The 19,873-nt window shown below is 54.1% G+C and overlaps 8 protein-coding genes across 8 annotated transcripts; 5 read left to right on the forward strand and 3 right to left on the reverse strand.

Annotated features, from left to right (window-relative positions):
* Positions 1 to 665: 665 nt before the first annotated feature.
* UV8b_02450 (uncharacterized protein) lies at positions 666 to 4,618 on the reverse strand (the record flags this gene model as incomplete). Its single annotated transcript, XM_043139948.1, has 4 exons — positions 666 to 773; positions 888 to 2,264; positions 2,429 to 4,110; positions 4,270 to 4,618. The coding sequence occupies 4 exons, from the start codon at positions 4,616 to 4,618 to the stop codon at positions 666 to 668; spliced, it is 3,516 nt and encodes a 1,171-aa protein (XP_042995882.1).
* A 1,706-nt stretch (positions 4,619 to 6,324) lies between these two features.
* Positions 6,325 to 7,141, reverse strand: UV8b_02451 (uncharacterized protein; the record flags this gene model as incomplete). Its single annotated transcript, XM_043139949.1, has 3 exons — positions 6,325 to 6,780; positions 6,852 to 6,935; positions 7,109 to 7,141. The coding sequence occupies 3 exons, from the start codon at positions 7,139 to 7,141 to the stop codon at positions 6,325 to 6,327; spliced, it is 573 nt and encodes a 190-aa protein (XP_042995883.1).
* A 1,871-nt stretch (positions 7,142 to 9,012) lies between these two features.
* Positions 9,013 to 9,717, forward strand: UV8b_02452 (uncharacterized protein; the record flags this gene model as incomplete). The annotated part of the gene is made up of 4 exons (XM_043139950.1): positions 9,013 to 9,261; positions 9,318 to 9,398; positions 9,465 to 9,634; positions 9,702 to 9,717. 4 exons carry the CDS (start codon positions 9,013 to 9,015, stop codon positions 9,715 to 9,717), a joined length of 516 nt encoding a protein of 171 aa, XP_042995884.1.
* Positions 9,718 to 10,868: 1,151 nt separating this feature from the next.
* UV8b_02453 (uncharacterized protein) lies at positions 10,869 to 11,975 on the forward strand (the record flags this gene model as incomplete). Its single annotated transcript, XM_043139951.1, has 5 exons — positions 10,869 to 11,022; positions 11,122 to 11,214; positions 11,270 to 11,295; positions 11,353 to 11,620; positions 11,710 to 11,975. The coding sequence occupies 5 exons, from the start codon at positions 10,869 to 10,871 to the stop codon at positions 11,973 to 11,975; spliced, it is 807 nt and encodes a 268-aa protein (XP_042995885.1).
* Positions 11,976 to 12,042: 67 nt separating this feature from the next.
* On the reverse strand, positions 12,043 to 12,434 carry UV8b_02454 (uncharacterized protein; the record flags this gene model as incomplete). The annotated part of the gene is made up of 2 exons (XM_043139952.1): positions 12,043 to 12,171; positions 12,240 to 12,434. The coding sequence occupies 2 exons, from the start codon at positions 12,432 to 12,434 to the stop codon at positions 12,043 to 12,045; spliced, it is 324 nt and encodes a 107-aa protein (XP_042995886.1).
* Positions 12,435 to 13,051: 617 nt separating this feature from the next.
* UV8b_02455 (uncharacterized protein) lies at positions 13,052 to 14,211 on the forward strand (the record flags this gene model as incomplete). Its single annotated transcript, XM_043139953.1, has 3 exons — positions 13,052 to 13,163; positions 13,265 to 13,814; positions 13,890 to 14,211. The coding sequence occupies 3 exons, from the start codon at positions 13,052 to 13,054 to the stop codon at positions 14,209 to 14,211; spliced, it is 984 nt and encodes a 327-aa protein (XP_042995887.1).
* A 1,092-nt stretch (positions 14,212 to 15,303) lies between these two features.
* Positions 15,304 to 15,875, forward strand: UV8b_02456 (uncharacterized protein; the record flags this gene model as incomplete). Its single annotated transcript, XM_043139954.1, has 2 exons — positions 15,304 to 15,442; positions 15,622 to 15,875. The coding sequence occupies 2 exons, from the start codon at positions 15,304 to 15,306 to the stop codon at positions 15,873 to 15,875; spliced, it is 393 nt and encodes a 130-aa protein (XP_042995888.1).
* Positions 15,876 to 17,025: 1,150 nt separating this feature from the next.
* UV8b_02457 (uncharacterized protein) lies at positions 17,026 to 19,193 on the forward strand (the record flags this gene model as incomplete). Its single annotated transcript, XM_043139955.1, has 2 exons — positions 17,026 to 17,326; positions 17,554 to 19,193. The coding sequence occupies 2 exons, from the start codon at positions 17,026 to 17,028 to the stop codon at positions 19,191 to 19,193; spliced, it is 1,941 nt and encodes a 646-aa protein (XP_042995889.1).
* Positions 19,194 to 19,873: the final 680 nt, after the last annotated feature.

Genomic DNA, 19,873 nt, shown 5'->3' on the forward strand with positions numbered 1-19,873 from the left:
ACGAATGAATGCATACGGTACATGATGTGACGGGGGTTTTTTTTTTATTTTTTTTTTATTGCCAAACGTCGCGACGAGGCTTTTTGACCAGCGTCTCCCTGCAAGCTGCCAGCTGCCAGCTGCCAGCTTCGACAAGCTGACTGGAGACTTGCGCCCGGCAAAAGGATGTCATGTCCCCCTCTGCGCTGCGCAGCGCACCACAAAGACGGGTCCAACAAGGCAAGCAAACAAAGCATGCAAAGGACGGAACAGGCCGCTTGGACCACTGGTTGACGAGACGGCAAGCAGAGACGGACGGACAGCAGACGGACAGCAGACGGACAGCAGACGGACAGCAGACGGACAGCAGACGGACAGCAGACGGGCAGACAGACGGATGGACAGACGGATAGACGGATAGACGGATAGACGGATAGACAGACGGACGGCACGCCAAGGGATAGGCAGTCTGGGAAAATAAAAAAGAAAAAAAGATCCTCTTTTGCAAAGCTGCTAATCCATACTCCAGATATCTACTACCCATTGACAAAGCAAGAATCATAGATGCCCTGTTTTTTTTCTTTTTTTTCTCTTCTTTTTCCAATTCGAGATAAAGGTTGTGTGAGGTGTCTATTCCATGCGTGCGGCAAAAAAAAAAAAAAAAAAGGGTCAGGTCAAGCCCCAGCCTACAGCGGTTTGCCACCGATAAAGTCGGACCATCGGCGGACTTCCGAGGGAATGCCCTCCTTGCGCGGGAGCTTCTCACTCATGCATTGAGCAAAAAGGATGGCGGTCTAAGGCGGAGAGGGATCGTCCATTGTTAGCCGCTGGCATGACTGCGGCAGAGCAGGCAGGGCAGGTGGGAGAGAGACGAGGGGGGGAAAGGGGGAAAGGGAAAGCATAGTTACCTGAGGCTCCATAAAGAGAGGGACGCCGAAATCGACGGCGTTTCGGCGCATGACGTAGTCGACGTCGAGGGTGGTCTTGCCGCGGGCCACCGCCAGGTTGAAGCATCCGCGGATGTCGTACCTTTTGAAAACCTCTCGCAGGGCGCGCTTGTCCTCCCTGGGGAACTCAATGACCTCGACCTCGACGTTGCCCTTGGCCGTAGACTCGATGAACTGCTTCACCTCGTTGCTGGCGGCGTACAGCTTGTAGCCCAGCGGAGCGACGTAGTCGACAACCTGGGTCAGCCAAGTCTTGGTGACGTCGCCGCCCAGCAGGAGACCCTCGCCGGGCTCGGGCATGCGGAAGTTCATGGCGGACTGGACCGACGTCCAGTACGCCTCGACAAGGTCCTTGCCGAAACAAGCCATTTCGCCGGTCGAAGCCATTTCGACGCCGAGAAAAGGGTCGGCGCCGGCCAGGCGCGTCCAGGAGAACTGGGGCACCTTGGTGGCCAAGTAGTCGCGCTTGACGGCCATGAGGTCCGTGGGCTGGGGCACATCCTTGCCAACGAGCGCCTTCATGGCCACGTCGATGAAGTTGAGACCCAGGACCTTGCTGATGAAGGGGAAGGAGCGGGAGGCCCGGAGATTGCACTCGATGACCTTGAGAGCAGGCTCGCCCGCCTGGGCGTCGTCGGCCTTGATGATTTGCATGTTGAAGGGCCCGGTGATGTTCCACGCCTTGGCCACCTTTTTGGCAATCTCCTTGATGCGTTCCATGACGGCCGCGTCCAGGCTGGCGGGCGGCAGAACCAGGGTCGCGTCGCCAGAGTGAACACCCGCCTGCTCCACGTGCTCGCTGACGGCGTGGACAACCAGCTCGCCCTTGGACGCGACAGCATCCACATCAATCTCCTGCGCGCCTTCGATGAACTTGGTGATGACAACGGGGTGGTCAGGAGACACGCTGCTGGCGGCTTCGAGCTTCTCCTTGAGGTCTTCCCGACTCCGGATGACCGTCATGGCAGCACCGGACAGGACGTAGCTGGGACGGACGAGCACTGGATAGCCAACCTCGTCGGCGAACTGCTCCGCAGCCTGGACCGAGGTGAGTTCCTTCCACGCCGGCTGATCCACGCCTATGCTGTCGAGAATCTCGGAGAACTTTTGGCGATCTTCGGCCTTGTCAATGTCTCTCGGGTCAGTTCCGAGAACCTTGGCCCCGCCAGCTTCCTGTAAGCGCAGCGCGATATTCTGAGGCAACTGCCCGCCCACTGACACCACGATGCCACTCGAACCTTCCAGATCATAAATGTCCATTACACGCTCGTAGCTGAGTTCTTCAAAGTACAGTTTGTCGACAACGTCGCTATCAGTGGACATTGTCTCGGGATTATACTGTTATATTTTTTTTTTTTGGCCCCGAGGGGGAAGCAGAGAAATGGTTAGCAGAGCTTGGCTAAAACTGACAAAGTTGATCGATACATTGCCGGATTGGCAATGTGTCACCACCTATAATCCGTAAAGCAAATCAGCGGCGGTCAAGAGAGAGCTCGACTTACGTTTATCATGACGGTCTTTTCTCCCATCTCGCGAAGAGCCTGAGTGGCACCGACAGCACACCAATCAAACTCGACAGAGGAGCCGATACGGTATACACCGCTTCCGAGTATCACCTTGCCATGGTCGTCAAAGGTGACGTCGTGTGAGGAGCCGTTGTAGGTCGTGTACAGGTAGTTGGTATCGGCGGGGAATTCGGCGGCCAGAGTATCAATCTTCTTGACCCAGGGGTGGATGTTGAAGCTCAATCTGTAAGCACGAACCTCATCTTCGGTGCTGTTGACGGCCAAGGCGATTTGTCGATCGGAGAAGCCCATCTTCTTGGCCTTGAGGATCTGGTCCTTTTTCAGAGCCTTCAAACTGCCAACCGCCTGGAGCTCGCGCGTGCAGTCAACAATGTTCTGGAGCTTGTACAGGAACCACTTGTCAATCTTGGTCAGCTCATGGACCTTCTCGACCGAGTAGTTCTCGTGGAGCATGGCCTGGCCAACAGCTAGCCATCGGCGGTCGGTAGGGTTTTGCAGCTCAAAGTCCAGGTCCTCGAAGCGATCGCCTTGGAAGCCCACGAATCGGGGATCAACCTGACGAATGGCTTTCTGGAACGACTCTTCAAAAGTTCTGCCAATGGCCATGACCTCACCAACTGACTTCATGGCGCTGCCAATATCGCGCTTGACGTGCTGAAACTTGGACAGATCCCAGCGAGGGATCTTTGTGACGATGTAGTCCAGGGAGGGCTCGAAATTGGCCGTGGTGGTTTTGGTAACGGCGTTGGGAAGTTCAGGCAGACTGTGACCCAGACCAATCTTGGCGGCCGTATAGGCCAGAGGGTAGCCGGTTGCTTTGGATGCCAAGGCAGAGGATCGAGAGAGACGAGCATTGACTTCGATGACCCGGTAATCCAGGCCATCAGGCTGCAGGGCGTACTGGACGTTGCATTCTCCGACAACACCAAGATGTCTTACAATCTTGATAGCAGCAGACCGGAGCATATGGTACTCCTCGTCGCTCAAGGTCTGAGAAGGGGCAACGACAATCGAGTCACCAGTGTGAATGCCAAGGGGATCAAAGTTTTCCATGTTGCACACGGTAATACAGTTGTTGTTCGCGTCTCGCACCACCTCGTATTCGACTTCCTTCCAGCCCTTGAGAGACTTTTCGACCAGGATCTGAGGGGACAAAGTCAATGAGCGAGCTGCCATGTTACGAAGCTCTTCCGGGTTGTTGGCGAATCCCGAACCCAGGCCTCCCAAAGCGTAGGCAGCGCGAACAATAATAGGATAGCCGACCTTTTCAGCGGCGTCCAGAGCCTCGTCGACTGTTCCAACAGCAATGGACTGGGCGATGGGAATGTTGATCTCCTCCAAGGCTTTGGCAAATAGGTCTCGGTCCTCTGAAACTTCCAGAGTTCTAACACTGGTACCGAGAACCTTGACGCCGTACTTTTCGAAGAGGCCCAGGCGCTGCATCTGAACGCCCAAGTTCAGAGCAGTCTGCCCACCAAAGGACAAAAATATTCCATCGGGTTTCTCCTTCTCGATGACGTAGCTGACATACTCAGGGGTGACGGGCAGATAGTATACTTCGTCGGCAAGGGTATGGTTCGTTTGGATTGTGGCGATGTTTGGGTTGATGAGTACGGAGGCTACTCCAGCCTCTTTTAGAGCCTTCAATGCTTGTGAGCCTATCAGGCGCAAACGGTTTGTCAGTAGAAGAAGAAGAAAAAAAAGAAGGGAAAAAACCAGTGCATGATGGAAAATGGCTGTGGTCAAATATCACGCCAAACATATCAAAGGTATTTGCCCTTGCGCTTGCACAAAGAAAAATCAAAGGGGTGACCAACCTGAGTAGTCAAATTCACCGGCTTGACCGATGGCAAGGCCGCCACTGCCGATGACAAGGACCTTCTTGACATGGACATCTTGTTGAGGTTTGATAATGCCGCTGTTGATGTAAGCTTTGGGATTAGGAGCTGAATCAGCAGCTGAGGCGCTATAGGGTCTGACAATGGAAATGGTGCCCAGTCTTTTAGATTGCTGCAGCTTCGTCTGGAGTAGAGCACGGCCGGGTGAACTCGAAGAAGCCGTGGTGAGCGTCCTGGCGGGTGAAGAGAAAGTTCGAGGGATGCGATGGCCATGTCGGAGCAAGACCGGAGCTCGGCCACCCAGGGCAGAAGGCAGGCTTGACAGCATGGCGAAAGCCTCCCGGAAGGAATCGATGCTTCAACAACGCCGTCCCTCAGGCGACCTAAATAGCAGAGGACGTCAATTGAGCAAATGCCAAAGACGAGGAGGCGGGGAGAAAGGGTGAAAAAAGAGCGATGTACGGGAGTCGGAGACTCTCGACAAGATCGATGGGCGGGTGTGTGTGGGGACACGAATGGTGTCAATGCACTGTGACCACTGTGACCTGTGAGACCTGTGACCACTGTGAGCACTGAGCAGCCTGTCGCAATGCGGCACTTGACTGTGCTGGGAGACGCAAGGGTAAAAGGGCGAAAAAAAAATAAATTTGGGCTGGGGGTCCGGCGCCGGGGAGTTGGCAAGAGTCACCGATAAGATAACGTGGAGTCTTGACTCCCGACTTGACTCAGTTGCAACGGTAGTTACTTTGCGACCGGCAAGAGCCCCTTGGCCGTGATCCAAGCATGTACCTACGCACGCCTCGCGATATGAATTGGTGACTTATAAAATAAGTGGGGGGGGGGGGGGGGGGGATAGTTCAATACGCCTGTCAGCCAGCGACCAGGTAGGTAAGGTAGGAGGTAGGTAGGTATCTATGGCAATATTGCTCGCACTCTTTACTAGGTAATAAGCTACAATAACCTCTATTATAGCTATTGCAGCTATTGCAGCTATTACTGCAGATGCTGTCAATGTTATGCGCCAATTTGGAACGCCAATTTGAGAAGACTGCTCCAAAAGATTCAGCGCACTAGCGGACTGCCGTTATGCGCCAAATTAGCCATTTACAAAGCAGGTAAGCGGCCCCTGCCAGCGCGATATATTGTGAACAAGGGTTCATAGTATTGTGGAATACTTCCATAAAATTATGCATAGTATGAATTCCTACTATTTCTGGTAAGGCGCCATTAAATATGTCGAGTGAGCCAATTTTGCGCGCCAGGCGTGTGTACTTGGATCACGGCCCGAGATTATTCGTTACCAACAGGTCAGCTATACTCGGTACTCCGTACAAATCCGTATAATGATTGCATGCAGGTGTCTACAAGCTTGAGCCATCACAACGAGCTATGCAGCGCAGCATGTCAATACTTTCGCCCTCAGACCTTTGCCAGAACAGGGCGCAACATTTCACCCCCCCTGAATCACATCCAGAACCTGGGGGGACATTGCAACGTGGCTACCTACGGCGGACGTACGTATGGGAACAGCGCCGGGCACTCGGTAGTTGGTGCTGAATCAAGAAACTCGGTCGGTCAGCTTGCTTTTTCATACATGCATGTCACTTCATCATCCATCGACGTGGTTGTGCTGTGATGAAATGCGGAGCTCGTCGGTCCCAATATCTCTATCCGGGTCGGTTGGAGAAGCATTACGCGAGTTTGACTCGTTCCATCTTTGACCAATTTTGATTATTATACTGTTCAAGGACACAAGACATATATATATATGTGTGTGTGTGTGTGTGTATGTGTGCGTGCGTGTGTGTTTGTGTGCAAATATATATATATATATATATATATATATACACCAGAAGGAGGCAGAAGTTTGATGATTATGTGCGAAATCGGCCGTTCATGGATGGTCAAGGTAGAATGCGACCAAGTAAGGGGGGAGAGAAATACTGTCTTCCCCGTTTGCACTGGGCATTCTCGGTTGCGGTCATCAAGGCGTTGGAGCCAAGTCTTGAAAAAAAGACGGATGCTGGAAAGCAGTTACTTGGTCTTGCCACTTTTAGATGCAGCCTTGAACTTGGCAATTTCTTGTTCCACTCTTGAATCTATGCGAGCCCGAAGCTCCGGACGGTAGCCAAGGGTGAACAAAATCTCGAGCCAGACAAAGAGCGGGGCCAAGAAGATAGCCTGGATGAGATTATCCAGCAAGGCCGGGGCTCGGCGCTCAAAAGCTCCGTGGCCGATAAATTGAGCGATCCAGGCCACGGCGTGCAGACTTAATGCGATTTGGAGCGTCTTGGTCGGATCCTCGGTTCGAAGGTGGTTGGAATAAGCAGTGCCTGCCAAGCAGAAGGCAGCCAAGACGAAACCCGCTACCGGCTCGAGCAGTAGGTAAAGAGCAGTGTATAAAAGAGCCGCAAGGGTGCCGAGGTTAAGTTCCAGATATGGCACGGTGAGCCAGTCGGGGGTTTCGACAAGAGGTCCGGTATAGGTAGCCTGACAAACGAATGTTAGGGCTGCGGCACTGTATGGGGGGAAAGCAAGGCGGGTGGCGGGTTGCGGCTTACCATACAAAATGCCGAGATCAAGATGACAGGAACACATATTATGTGGATGAGCTTGTTGACGGAATTATGATGGTATGCGCCATACTAAAAGAAAAAGGACATCAGTTAGTGTAGTGTGCACGTCGTGTCGAGTTCCTGCTAGGGCTGAGGCTGGCATAAAAGTGAGTGAGGAGGGGGGGGGGGCAGGTGGGAAGGAAGCTGCAACATCCGAGGCTCCGCGGAACGCCTTGACGACCTGGGCAGATGGTGATGCTCACGAAGGTAAGTTGGCGCTCCAAATCCAACGACATGGTGGGCATGCGAAGCCGGAAGATCGTGGGCAGGAGGCGGCAAACCGTTCAGTCAGGCACGCGGCGATGAGGACGGAGCGAGGACTCGAGACGCGCGCAGAGGGGAGAGTGGGTGTGGGACAGCAAAGAAACAGCTTCTTTTTCAGGGAAAAAGAAGAAGCCCAGGCAAGGAGCTGTCTGGACGCTAGACTCTATGCCGTGACGAACCCGGGCTCGAAGCAGCAGCAAGCAGATACTTTGCTGAACGGGGGGGGGAAGTAGGGGGAATATCAACGATTAGAGCAATCGGAGAATAGGGGTATCTGAGGGGATGGAGAGGGCTGGCACGGAGGAGGAGGAGCGAGAAAACCACGGGAAGCGAGTCGACTTGGCAAACGGACGATGCGAAGGAAGGATAATGACAGGCTTGGGGGTTTTCTTGCTAGCCCGTTTACAGAGTATAGCACCACCAGACCAAAGACCACATGCACACATGCAGCGTCAACGTTTAAAAAGCGTCTGGTGTGCCTCGCTTCTGAGTACCTAAGGTATCTACCTACCTGGTAGGTGGACCTTCCCTGACAAAGATTCCGTTGCCACCCATCATCATCATCATGTGTCATTTGGTGCTTCAGCATTGCTAGCCACTTGCTAGGCAAAATACCATTGGACGCCCACCCAAAAGGCGACTTCCCAGTCGCTGGGTAAACTGTGGGTAAACTCTGCGTAAACGCTGGGTAAACGCTGGGTAATTGCTGCAGCCTCCAAGTCCTTTCGCACAGGGTCTAGCCACACACAATTTGGGGGTTCCGAGCCGCATGGCCCGACGCCGCATTATCGATTGTGATAAGCGTCGGTCATGTTTTGGGCTCGGATGGAGCTCGAGGCCATTTCCGGGGGTTGTCATGGCTGTTGTGCCCCCGGTATTTTCCTGCTGGTTTGAAAGGACGTGGGAAAGGGAACGAGCCACGACTGAATATTCCTCTCCAAGCCCGGCATGATTGATTGTTTTGAAGAGCACCCTTCTCCGTACTCGCTCTGGTCCAATGTAGTTCTTGCCTTCTGGACGACCACCAGATATGGTGTCTGCATGTGGGTCTGCAGCAAGAGGCTGGGAAAAAAGCCGAGCTGACTTGGCCATCTTCTCTGCGCCGTTAGATCCCGGGACCTCTTTCTCTTATCATTCGCGACACCGCGGCCAGCTGACCACTCCTTATTTCATGGACCGCAGTATGCTCTGCAGCCTTGTAAAATCAGGGCTTATGCGCCGCTTGATCTAACTCTCATTCCGTCCTACCAATTCCGCATCAACAGAATTGAAGAAATACAAGAGAAAAAGACGCAAGTTTTGTAGGCCAGAGCCACGCTATTCCGCCCTAACCCGATACAGGCCAGCCGCGGCGCACGGACCATCTGCTCCTACACCAGGGCATGGCATACCTTTACTCCGTGCTCCGTACGGAGTACCTTGAGTAACTAAAGCTTGTTAGTGGCCGGCCCTCTCACTGGACGAGATTTCAACCACCCGCGCGACATCATCACAACTGCTCTTCAGCCTTGTTTTGCCAAGCTCCCGCCTCCTCAGCCCGTATCTCCCGCCCGGGGAGCCAATCGCGCAAATCTCCAGGAATTCGGACGACAGTGTCTCGTCCCATCTCTCCCCGTCTTCCGACTTTTCCCCACACCCGTCCCCAGCAACGGGCTGACTGCCCATCGAATCGCGACTGCCCGGTAGTCATATTCATGTCGGATTTTTGAGGGCCCGTCGGATCAAAGCTCGCTCGCGCATCCTTCATTTGCCAGGAGCCGATAACCAGCGGGGCATGAGATACCGAGTCTGATATCAAATCGCAAACGCCTCCCAACGCCCGCAGTGTCCGCAATAGTCCGTCATGTTTTTTCTCTACAATATGGAGCGGAGGGTGACATTGCATCCGTCCTATTTCGGCCGCAACATGCATGAGTTGGTCACGAGCAAGCTCCTGAAAGACGTGGAAGGCACTTGCGCTGGAAGCTACTACATAATTTCCATCATGGATACCTTTGACATATCCGAAGGCCGGATCCTTCCCGGGAATGGGCTGGCGGAATTCACCGTCGGCTACCGTGCTGTCGTTTGGCGGCCATTCAAAGGCGAGACGGTATGAAAGGGCCAGATTCTTCTTTCAGGCCTTCCCGGAATCTAATGTCGAAGCAGGTTGATGCCGTTGTGTACTCAATCAACCCACAGGGTTTCTTTGCGCAAGCTGGACCGTTGCGGTTGTTTGTTTCTGCACATGTATGCCACAACCTGCTTCCATCAGTCAAACACCAGTGGGCATGACAAACTTACTCTGGGCCACAGCTTATTCCCAGTGATATCAGGTGGGACCCCAACGCAACACCGCCGCAGTTCACCAACAACGAGGATACCGTGATTGAACCTGGCACACATGTTCGCGTCAAAATCATTGGCACGAGAACAGAAGTCGGGGAGATGTGGGCCATTGGAAGCATTAAGGAAGACTATCTTGGGTACGCTGGATGCTACTCCCCTGCGATTATTGACTGCAGTCCGTCTTGCTAACTCTTTTCGAAACAGCTGCCTTCAGGATTGAGAATCGACGACGTGACGAACCATCTGTAATGAACACCACCACCGAAGCGAAATCCGGGGGATGAAGAATACACAATGCCCCCTCCACCCCCCCGCAAAACAAGCAGAACATAAGAAAGAAGAAAAAGAAAAAAAAAGCCCCATTGAGCAGACCAGCATGCCGACCCGCGTTATCGGAGTGTATCTTTAGAACTAGGACGATCAATGCCGGCTATGCGGCAACAAGCCAGCGAGATGCCAAGCGGCGTACGTAACGATAAGAACGGATTATGGCGCGTATATACTAGGGGAATTCATTTGGCGATACTATTGTTTCATTAGATATAAAACTATAACCTGAACGAGGGGAGCCATCACAAGCACCGGACAAAGAGCATACAGTACATGGCGCACCAAGCTGACTCCTGGTGACAGTCACCCGCTCGTCAGCTCTGAGAAAACACCGCAACCTAAGGTAGGTTAGGTAGGTGCCTAGGTAGGTAGTCATAGACCTCTCGGTGATTTATCCCGAGTTATCTTACAACTGATGTCCAACGATGGAATCAGGCGTGACGCGCAACGGTAGGTATCTAGTGGTGCGCGTTCTGTGTCTGCTGTTCACTATTGCATCTCGTGCCGTCTCCGACCTCCTCTTCTTTGTGTCTTGTTACGGGGCAGATTCGTGACTGCATAGTTTCTGATTTTGACGCGTGAAAGTATCGCCTTTGTCTTTTTTGATTCGGCAGGCTAAACGTTGGTCCCGACGCACAAAACACATACACACCTAGGTTATGAGCAGCTACATTGTTTTTATTTAGCTCCCGCCGAGCCATCGCTATGCTTAGCTCCTGTTGCCCAGATCCACGCATCCCACCCCGCTGTAGCGAGCTGGCGGTGGATAAAACCAAGTCAAAGCATAATCCAAAGTCGTCCGTCTGGTCTCTACCTGTAGGCAGGCCGATGTCGCTGAGGGGTCAGACGCTCGCTTTCAACCCCCACAAATACCATCATCAGTATGTATCGTTCTCTAGCAGACAGTCGTCGAGTATGAGCGCCTCGTCAAAGACACGGTCTCTCTTCCCATTCCACTCTCGCACTTGCGTCGCCTCGACTACTTCACTCAAGTTTCTTGGGCGGTCCTTTACGAAAGTGCAGACACAGAGGGGGTACGGGATGGAGGCGTCCAACAGGCTTAAAATGGCCTTTGCCCAGGGTAAACAATCCATGGGAATGTGGCAGATGCTTCCAGGGGCCAATGTCGCAAGACTGCTGGCAAGATCTGGGGTTGATTGGGTCATGGTTGATTGTGAGCATGGAAATATCGATGGTTAGCTTGTTCCGATTCCCAATGTTCGGGACCTTGGGATCTGCCCTGGCTACGTCCTGTTCTTCGTACGCACGTCAACTGACAGAACCCCTTTTGCAGACGGAGCCATGCATGATGCCGTGCCGGCCATTGCAGCCCTGGGCGTTGCGCCTCTTGTGAGGCTGCCAGACCGACAGCCGTGGATGGTCAAACGTGCGTTGTTCACACTCTGCAAATCCTACTCACTATTTTAACGTTTGAGCTGAAGGTGCCCTCGACGCTGGTGCCCATGGTGTAACTTGATTCCTTTACACAAATGACGCTATGCGGGCTGTTGACTATCTATGCTAGATTCTCGTGCCGTTGCTGCGCTCCGCACAAGAAGCCACGGAGCTTGTGCAAGCAGCCAAGTTTCCTCCCTGGGGCAAGAGAGGCTTCGGCTCACCCATCGCCCCTGAACGATTCCACCCCGTGCCTTCGTTTACGGAGTATCTGCAGCAGGCAAACGACGCCCTTTTGACGATGGTCCAGATCGAAACGCAAGAAGCCTTGGACGAGGTCGCCGAGATAGCCTCTGTCAAAGGCATTGATGTGCTATTCATTGGTCCCTTTGATCTAGGTAGGGAACCCAGTGGCCACGCTGTGGCATTTTTTCAAAAGCCATGCAAAGGCGAGAAACAGATCCCCTGCTGACCATTAGAGTAAAAGGCAACAATATTGGTCACCCCATTCTCAATGGGGAGATGACTCCAGAGCTCAATGAAGCCATCGCCAGGATCCTTGCGGCTTGCCGTAGTGCTGGTAAGCAGTGTGGCATATACGCCACGAGTGGTGAGCAGGCTAGGCTTTTCGCCGATCAAGGCTTCGATATGATTAGTGTGTCGACAGACTATACTGCTTTGGAGCACATGCTCAAGCAGCAATTCGCTGCTTCCCGAGGCGGGCCTTCTCCCGACAGGAGTGGTTCGTACTGATAACTGGGTGGGGGGGTTTGGTGTTGATGAAAGTTGTCCGAGAGAATAAAACTGGCCTCAAGGAGAGCTAACCACGTCTTTCCACTTGGTCCATTTTGGCTTCTACTTGCTCAACTGTGAAGCTATGCATAAGCTTGACGGTTTTGGCGGCGGATTTGACTGCTTCTTCAGCATCTTCGGATTTGTTAACGTGTATCTGATCGGCAGACAGTCAAATGTTAACGTCACAATACGGCATTGCCTTGCAAGTTGCAACCAACTTACCACAGGAATATCGAAATCGTAAAGTTCTCTCCACGGCCTTGATTCCGGTAGAGCTAGGTTCACCTCTTTGTAAGCAAACGGTCGCCTATCCCAGACCTTGGAGAGGACGCTCTTGGCTTGCGCGCATAGACCGCAGTTATCGCGTGTGAAAAGGGTGATTCTGCAGGCTTGCAGCAGGCGGCGAGAAACGAACATGATTGCCGCAGTTGAAGGGATGATGTACGGAGTACAGTTTGCCGAACGGCGGGTGACCTTCCTGTTACCGCGTACGGAGTAGTGGAAAGGACCATTCAGTATGCATTCAGCTTCCCGAATAGCTGTCAAAATACGAACCTGATTCCTCTTGAATCGGCGGATGGGCTGGGTGCAAATGGAAAGCCCCATTCACATAGTACATACGAATAGAGTGAGCCTATTCTATTCCGTACGGAGTACGCAGTAATATGGCCAGGAACCCAAGGAGATAGGGATGGGTAGGTACCACCTTAGGTACCTTACCTATCCCTTAGGTACCTCTAGGTACTTACCTCAGGTACCCAACCTGCTCGGGCCAGCTTCCAAGAAGAGGCGCCACAAGCCCCAGATGATTGTACTGTTACTCCGTACTCTGTACACTCTTCTAGAACATCCCACGGTCACTCCACTAACAAGCCTCGCGAAGACAACGACAAGGATTAAACGCTTTTACTCGCCGTTAAACCCAATTCCCAGGAATCGAAAGGACGATAAAACCTCTCATTTCCTGTGCCTCGCGTGAAGCTTAACCAAGCTTAGCCATTCACAGTTGGCTCTGTTACACTACAGACAGACCCATGGCTACAACGCAGAAATGTGTCCACCAAGGCTGTGGCAAGCAATTCAGAGACGCCGCAGAAAAATGTGAATACCACCCCGGCCCTCCCATCTTCCACGAAGGGCAGAAAGGTATGTCTGCGCCCAGCAAGGGGGTTGCATGAGAGGATAACTGAATTCCTTTGTGATGCTTCTGAAGCACTGCATTCATTGCTTACCTGCGGGTTTCATAGGATGGAAATGTTGCAAACCCCGTGTCCTGACGTTTGACGAATTCTTGAGCATCCCTCCATGCACAACCGGCGTCCATTCTACCACAGACGTTCCTCCCCCGGTCGATGAAAGGCGGAAAGAGGATGATGTGGCGCTCTCAAAGAAGATAGAGTCCTTGACCACAGCCTCTCCCTCGGCAACACCACCTCCTCGGCTACCTGTCCAACCCGCTCAGTCAGCCCCGACGCCGCCTCCTCCTGCTCCAGAAACGGAAGATGACGAGCCCAGCATGGAGATTCCTGATGGGGCAATATGTCGGCGACGAAAATGCGGACAAACCTACACAACTGGGAGGTCGAGAGACGGGGAGAGATGTGTGCATCATCCTGGCGTGCCCATCTTCCATGAGGGCAGCAAGGGATACTCCTGTTGCAAGCGGCGAGTCCTAGAGTTTGACCAGTTCATGAAAATTGAAGGATGTAAAACAAAGGACCGACACCTGTTCATCGGGAGCGGCAAAAAAAAGAACAACTCGGGCTCATCTGGGGAGGAAATTTTGACGAGCGCTAGGTACGTCTCATTCCAACTTTTGCCGCAATAGCAGGCTGTGATGGACTGAATCTAACACGTGGCGGTTCCCACCAGACATGACTATTATCAGACTGCCACCAGTGTCATTGCGTCCTTTTTTCTCAAAAAAATCGTCAAGGAAACCGCCAAAGTAAGCTTCGACGATAGGCACATCATGCTAGACTTAGTAACGGCCGATTCCCCACCCAAGCGGCTCAAGGCGGAAATACCTCTCTACGGTAAAATTGATCCAAGCAAATCGACGTTCAAAATCCTGGGAACCAAGCTGGAGGTGTCGCTGGGGAAAGCGGATGGCGCATCGTGGCCCGTGCTGAGAAGTGATGAGGCGTTGACTGGCGAAATCCTGCAGATAGGGCAAGCAGGGAGGGCGTCATGAGTATGAACTTGCCTCGTATTTGACTGTTGTTGAAGGATCTGACTCTGCTCCTTGTTGCATAGGCGCGTGCCGATGGAGGGTATGGAAGGCAGAGTTAGCTAGCATTAGTTCTTGATGTCAGTGCAAGCCATGATATCCAGTTGCAGGGCATGGTTGCGGTGTTGCAGCACGTTTTCTGCACATATGGATGGGTATCATGACAAAGAGTTGGTGATGTGTCGAACATGTGGATGCCAAGTCCCATGGAGTAGGCAATCAGACTACGGAGTAAGAGTGCGGGATTTCAAGCAGCTGAGTACCTAAGGTACCTATTCGGTAGCCAGCTCAAGCTTGTCTCCGTTAACGGAGCACCGATTTCGTACCCGAGTTCATACCTTGGGTACCAGGTACCTAGGTAGGTACCTTGCTGGTTGTCTCGGCAAATGAGTGGAGAGCGGATGCCCAGCTTTCATCCCTTGAGGCTCAGCAGCCCCACCAGAGTAGAAGCATTGATATTCTGATATGGCAAGTCCACCATCATCAATAGTACAGTAACTGAATCCCTGCCTAACCTTTGTAGAGACCATAGCGTCTATACCTACTCGAGCACTCTTCGCCCGCCGCTGATAGGTCCGCCCTCGACGCTGGCCAAAGCACCAGCACCAGACACACAATCGATAGTGGGCAGTTGGGTTGGCAGCTGTCTGGTCCGAGGGGTTGCTGGCGCCACGCAATCGATACCTCCCTCCCGTCATGATTGCAGGATCAAGGAAAGCTGAAGGTGGCGGCGTCCAGGCCAGCACCTGGCGTTTCGATTCGGCGACGGGGGGATGAGATGCTATCTTCCCTTATCAAGACGCATCGCGGATGACGGCGCCACGAGTGCAACCCGTCAAACTTTTGAACACAGCCTACGGAGTACTACTGCCGCTGCCGCTGCCGCCACTGCTACGGAGCACCCGACAGAGCTGGCCTTTAAAATTCCAGGCTCAGCCTCGCTTCCCGACCGGCAGACGCTTTTCGCGCTTCACAGCAGCAGAAACCACAACCCCCCCCCCCCCCCCACGGATACCACACACAACAGTCAAATCCACGTTCGCGCACCACGGAGTCATGGCCGTCGAAGTATCCCACGGCAGAGGTGGAGCCGGCAACATCAACGAGGATCCAACCGAATACGGTGACGGGGAAGTTGTTCGTGCGGGGGTGGAGGGGAGTCACGGTGACGGTGCCTACAGTGCTGGCCGGGGAGGTGAGGCTGCCACTGATCGATTGCCATTCATACAAATCCCTGTCTATGCTGCTTGCCCTGCCCCCCCCCCCCCCCCCGGGGGGGGAGCAAAGGCAATGGCGGAGATTGGCTCGCAACGGGCCCTAGATTCTGTTCCCGTGGTGGTTTGCAAAGACTGACGGGGTTTGTCTGTTTCGCAGGTGCTGGCAACATCGCGGACGCTGGAAGGGCTCCCACGCCGCGCAAAGATCAGGACGTGATTCCCGACGCGGCGTACCGCGCCAGTCTCGACAAGCAAGACTACCACACCGGTCGCGGCGGCGCAGGAAACGAGCACCTCGCGCACGACCACGGAAAGAAGGCTGCGCAAAGGCCGGCCGCGAACGAGACGGAGACACCGGTCGGGTTGGCGGACAAGTTGAAGCAGAAACTCCTGGCCGTCTTCAAGAAGTGAAGCGCCCGTTCTGGAGATTTGCCTCGTTTTTCCTTTTGCGACAAGCACACCACGTGCCGGGTTTTCAAGTGGTGTAATTTTTCTTTCTAATGATAATACCAGACGTCCCATTTCATGCTCTTCCGCCAACTTTCTTACTATGTAGTTGGTATTCAAAGCGTTTTGAAGGGTCCAACATGTTTCACTTGTACATGTATCAAAGCCAAAGGTTGCTAGTCGCAGGTTCATCTTTTCTTTTGTTTCTTTTTTTTCCCCCGCATGGCGATTTCACGACTGGCTGGCTTCTGCCAGCGCGAATCACCCACACCTGGAAGGGCAGGGCCCGTCCCCACCAAGTGATGCTTCTTTCTTTATCGTCTTCTTTGCCACCCCCGCCTGACAAGACGACGAGACCGGGATGGTAGGCTCTAGGTGGGTTCGAGGCGATCCATTTCCAATGGAACGGAAAATGCTGGGTGGTTGGTAGCCACCAGAGAAGAGCGGACGAATGCAAGACAAGGATAGACAGTGGCCGTCCTAAGCAAGTCTTGGCTAGCGGCGCTGTCTGGCTTATCACGCATTGGCCAGCGGGCTGAACAGCAACCCGTGAATCCACGATGGAAGCATTGCGCAGACATCCCTTTGGGAACATGGGATGCGAAGAGGGAGGAGCTATGACGATCTTGCGAGCGGGGGGTCGGCGTCTCCGAAGCAGATATATAGCTCGCCAACCCAACCAGACCATGCATGGTTAATGGAAACTTGAGTTGTCCTACATTGCGCCGAGTGCCGAGTTGCCAGACAGCAAAGCAAACTCGATTCCAAGCCCAAGCTCCACCAACCACGCTCGAGTAAGTACACCAGACCAGGCGGACCAGACTGGTTACAGCGACGACGGGCGCAACGGAGCAGGTAAGCGTCGATGGGATATGTCCGCCGTCCAGTGTGTGCGACAAGTCGCTGGACCTGTGCTCATTGACTGCTGCTGGAGGGAGGCTTGAGCCGTGGCTCCGGGGGCCCGACCGCCGACCCCGACCGCCGACCCCGACCCTGACCCCGCTGACCCTGACCCGCTGACCAGCCCCCAGCCAGCTTGGGGTGGCTACATACTCCGTACATGCCTGGGTCTGGGCCTCCAGCTGAGAGCCCCCCCCCCCCCCTTTGCCCCACCATGCCCCTGCAAGCTGGTCAACTCAGCCGTCCAGGGCTTCGTGGGCGCCGACACTGGTCTGGTTTGTCCATTCTTTCGAGGCTGTCGTCGTATCGCTCCTTTACGAGCTCATCTTTCGAGGCTGATGACGAGCGATCCTCCACACACGCCACCATGAGCTCCCGGAGCAGCGAAAGCGATCTACCGTCGCTTGGCACACCTCCTTACCTGGGTCGTGATGCCCGGCCCACCAGCCGCAAGGAGTTGCTCGGCTGGTACATGTACGGCTTCGCGGCAGAGGTATACGTCGTGTGCGGAATCGGTAAGTTGACTGGACCAAGTGTCGCCGACGAGGGCCGCAGTTCCTTCTTCACCGAACGTGTCCGCCCCAAGCAGGTCGGCAGGCCAGGACCAAACTGCCATGTATGGCCTCTCGCCCGTCTTCGTCTGGCTTGGATGGACTTGGCTCGCGTGCACATGGCCCTGTGTTTATCAGCAAAGCAAAGCATTTCTTCCATCCCCCAACGCTGATCCATCCTCTACTGCCAGGCTCATTCATCCCCATATTGCTGGAAACCCTGGCTCGCGAAAATGGCGTTCTCCTGGCGAATCCCGACAAGCCGTGCGGATCGAGCGACAACAGAGACCAAGGTGGCCAAGGGCAGTGCGTCGTCTATCTTCTGGGTCTTGAAATCAACACGGCAAGCTTTGCCATGTACACATTCTCGGTCAGCGTGCTGCTGCAAGCGTTGCTGGTGGTGAGCATCAGCTGCGCGGCGGATCATGGGCATTACCGAAAGAAGCTTCTTCTCGCCTTCGCCTGGGCAGGCGCTCTATCCGTCATGTGCTACGTATTCATCAGCAGCCAAACCTACATTGTCGGCGCTCTGCTGACCATCCTTTCCAACACGTCGTTCGGGGCGTCTTTTGTCCTGCTAAACTCCTTCTTACCGCTCCTCGTACGAAACCATCCCGAATTAATCGATGCCTTTCGGCGAAGAAACACGTTGGATCCGGAGGGTCCTGGGTCAGAGTCGCGCGCGCTGACCAACCCGAGCGGGGCTTTGCAAGATGACGGCGCGCATCCTGCATCACCACTTTTGCCTCACGAAGATGATGCGCTGTCGGGATGGAGACGACTGCAAAAGGCGTCCTCGGAGCAAGAAATCACTTCAAAGGAGCTCCAGATATCAGCCAGAGTGTCAGCCATGGGCATGGGCATCGGCTATACGGCAGCTCTGTTTGTCCAATGTCTGTCCATCGGCATTCTCGTTGCCATGAAGAACACGACGTGGTCCCAACGAGTAGTCCTGCTGCTGATTGGTTCCTGGTGGGCCATCTTCACCGTCCCGTCGGCTCTCTGGTTGCGGCCCAGGCCTGGGCCACCACTACCACTGGTCAACGGCGGCCGTAAAGGGGCGCTTGGATTTGCACCGTACCTGACCCACGCGTGGAAGTCTCTGTTTAGGACCGTTCAGCAAGCCAGGCGACTGGCAGACATCATGTTGTTTCTGGCCGGCTGGTTCCTCCTTTCCGATGCCATTGCCACAACATCTTCCACGGCAATTCTGTTCGCCAAGACGCAGCTGCACATGCGACCCTGGGCGCTTGGCATGATCAACGTCATGACAACCATGGCGGGAATTACCGGCGCGTTTGGATGGCCCTGGGTTTCTCGGGCCCTCGGCCTCAAAGCCCATCAGACCATCCTGGTCTGCATCGGCTTATTCGAACTCATCCCCCTCTACGGCCTGGCGGGCTATCTACCCCTTGTCCAGCGCTGGGGCGTGATTGGCCTTCAGCAACCATGGGAGATGTACCCTCTTGCCGCCATATACGGCCTTGTCATGGGCGGCCTGAGCAGCTACTGTCGCTCGCTGTACGGAGAGCTGATTCCTCCTGGATCAGAGGCGGCCTTTTACGCACTGTACGCGATTACGGACAAGGGGTCGAGCGTGTTTGGCCCGGCAATCGTGGGCGCCATTATCGACAAGATGGGAAGCATTCGGCCAGCCTTTTGGTTCCTGGCGGCTCTGGTCGGACTCCCTGCGCCACTGATATGGCTGATCGACGTGGAGAGGGGCAAGAGGGAAGGTGAGAGCCTCGCGGCAAGGATTGAAGGGCGCGACGTTTGCGCAACAGAAAGCCACGGGTTGATGGAGGGCCAGGACGGGGTGCGGCAAGGTTGACGAGCAGACCAGGGCTGCATGCAGCATGGGAAGCCCGTTTGAGCTTGTCATTTGATGCTGGCATTTCGAGGCGTTTTGGTGGTAGCAAAGTCCTTTCAGCAGTGGATAGCGGGGAAGAAAGAAAAAGGAAAAAAAAAAAAGGAAAAAAAAAAAAAAAAAAAAGGGGGCCCAGAACTGGGCAGACCTTGGCAGAACCAGGTAGACTGCCAGGAAAGCTCAAGCTTATGCTCGGCATTTTTCTTTTCTTTGGGCACGGCGTTACGCACGAGGGTGCTGAGCCTAGGTTAGGACGGACTGGAGGTAGGTATGTACATGTACTCCGTACCCAGCTCTTATTTTATTTTTGCCTCTACAAGGCCCCAGCCAGTTGCCGTTTGAAGCCCCAGGCCTCCCTTCCCTGGTCGCCCAAGCCCGATTGCATGAATGATTGGGGCTGACAGGTGGCGGGCAGCTTCCATGATCTAGCCGTACGGAGTACTCCGGGGGGAGTACAAGGTTGGCAGGCAAGCAAGCAAGCAAAACACCAGCCACCAGCTATCGACGGACTCACCCTCGATGCACCACGCCCTTTTTTTTTTTGGAGGTTGGAAAAAGCTAGCCTTGGCGGGCAGAGTTGACTTTGACGTCTTGGCGCGCTAGTTGGCTCAGTGGGATGACGGCTGGGCCCAAAACTCGGCGGC

The sequence above is a fragment of the Ustilaginoidea virens genome, chromosome 2 (genome assembly GCF_000687475.1).
Source record: "Ustilaginoidea virens chromosome 2, complete sequence".
NCBI lineage: Eukaryota > Fungi > Ascomycota > Sordariomycetes > Hypocreales > Clavicipitaceae > Ustilaginoidea > Ustilaginoidea virens.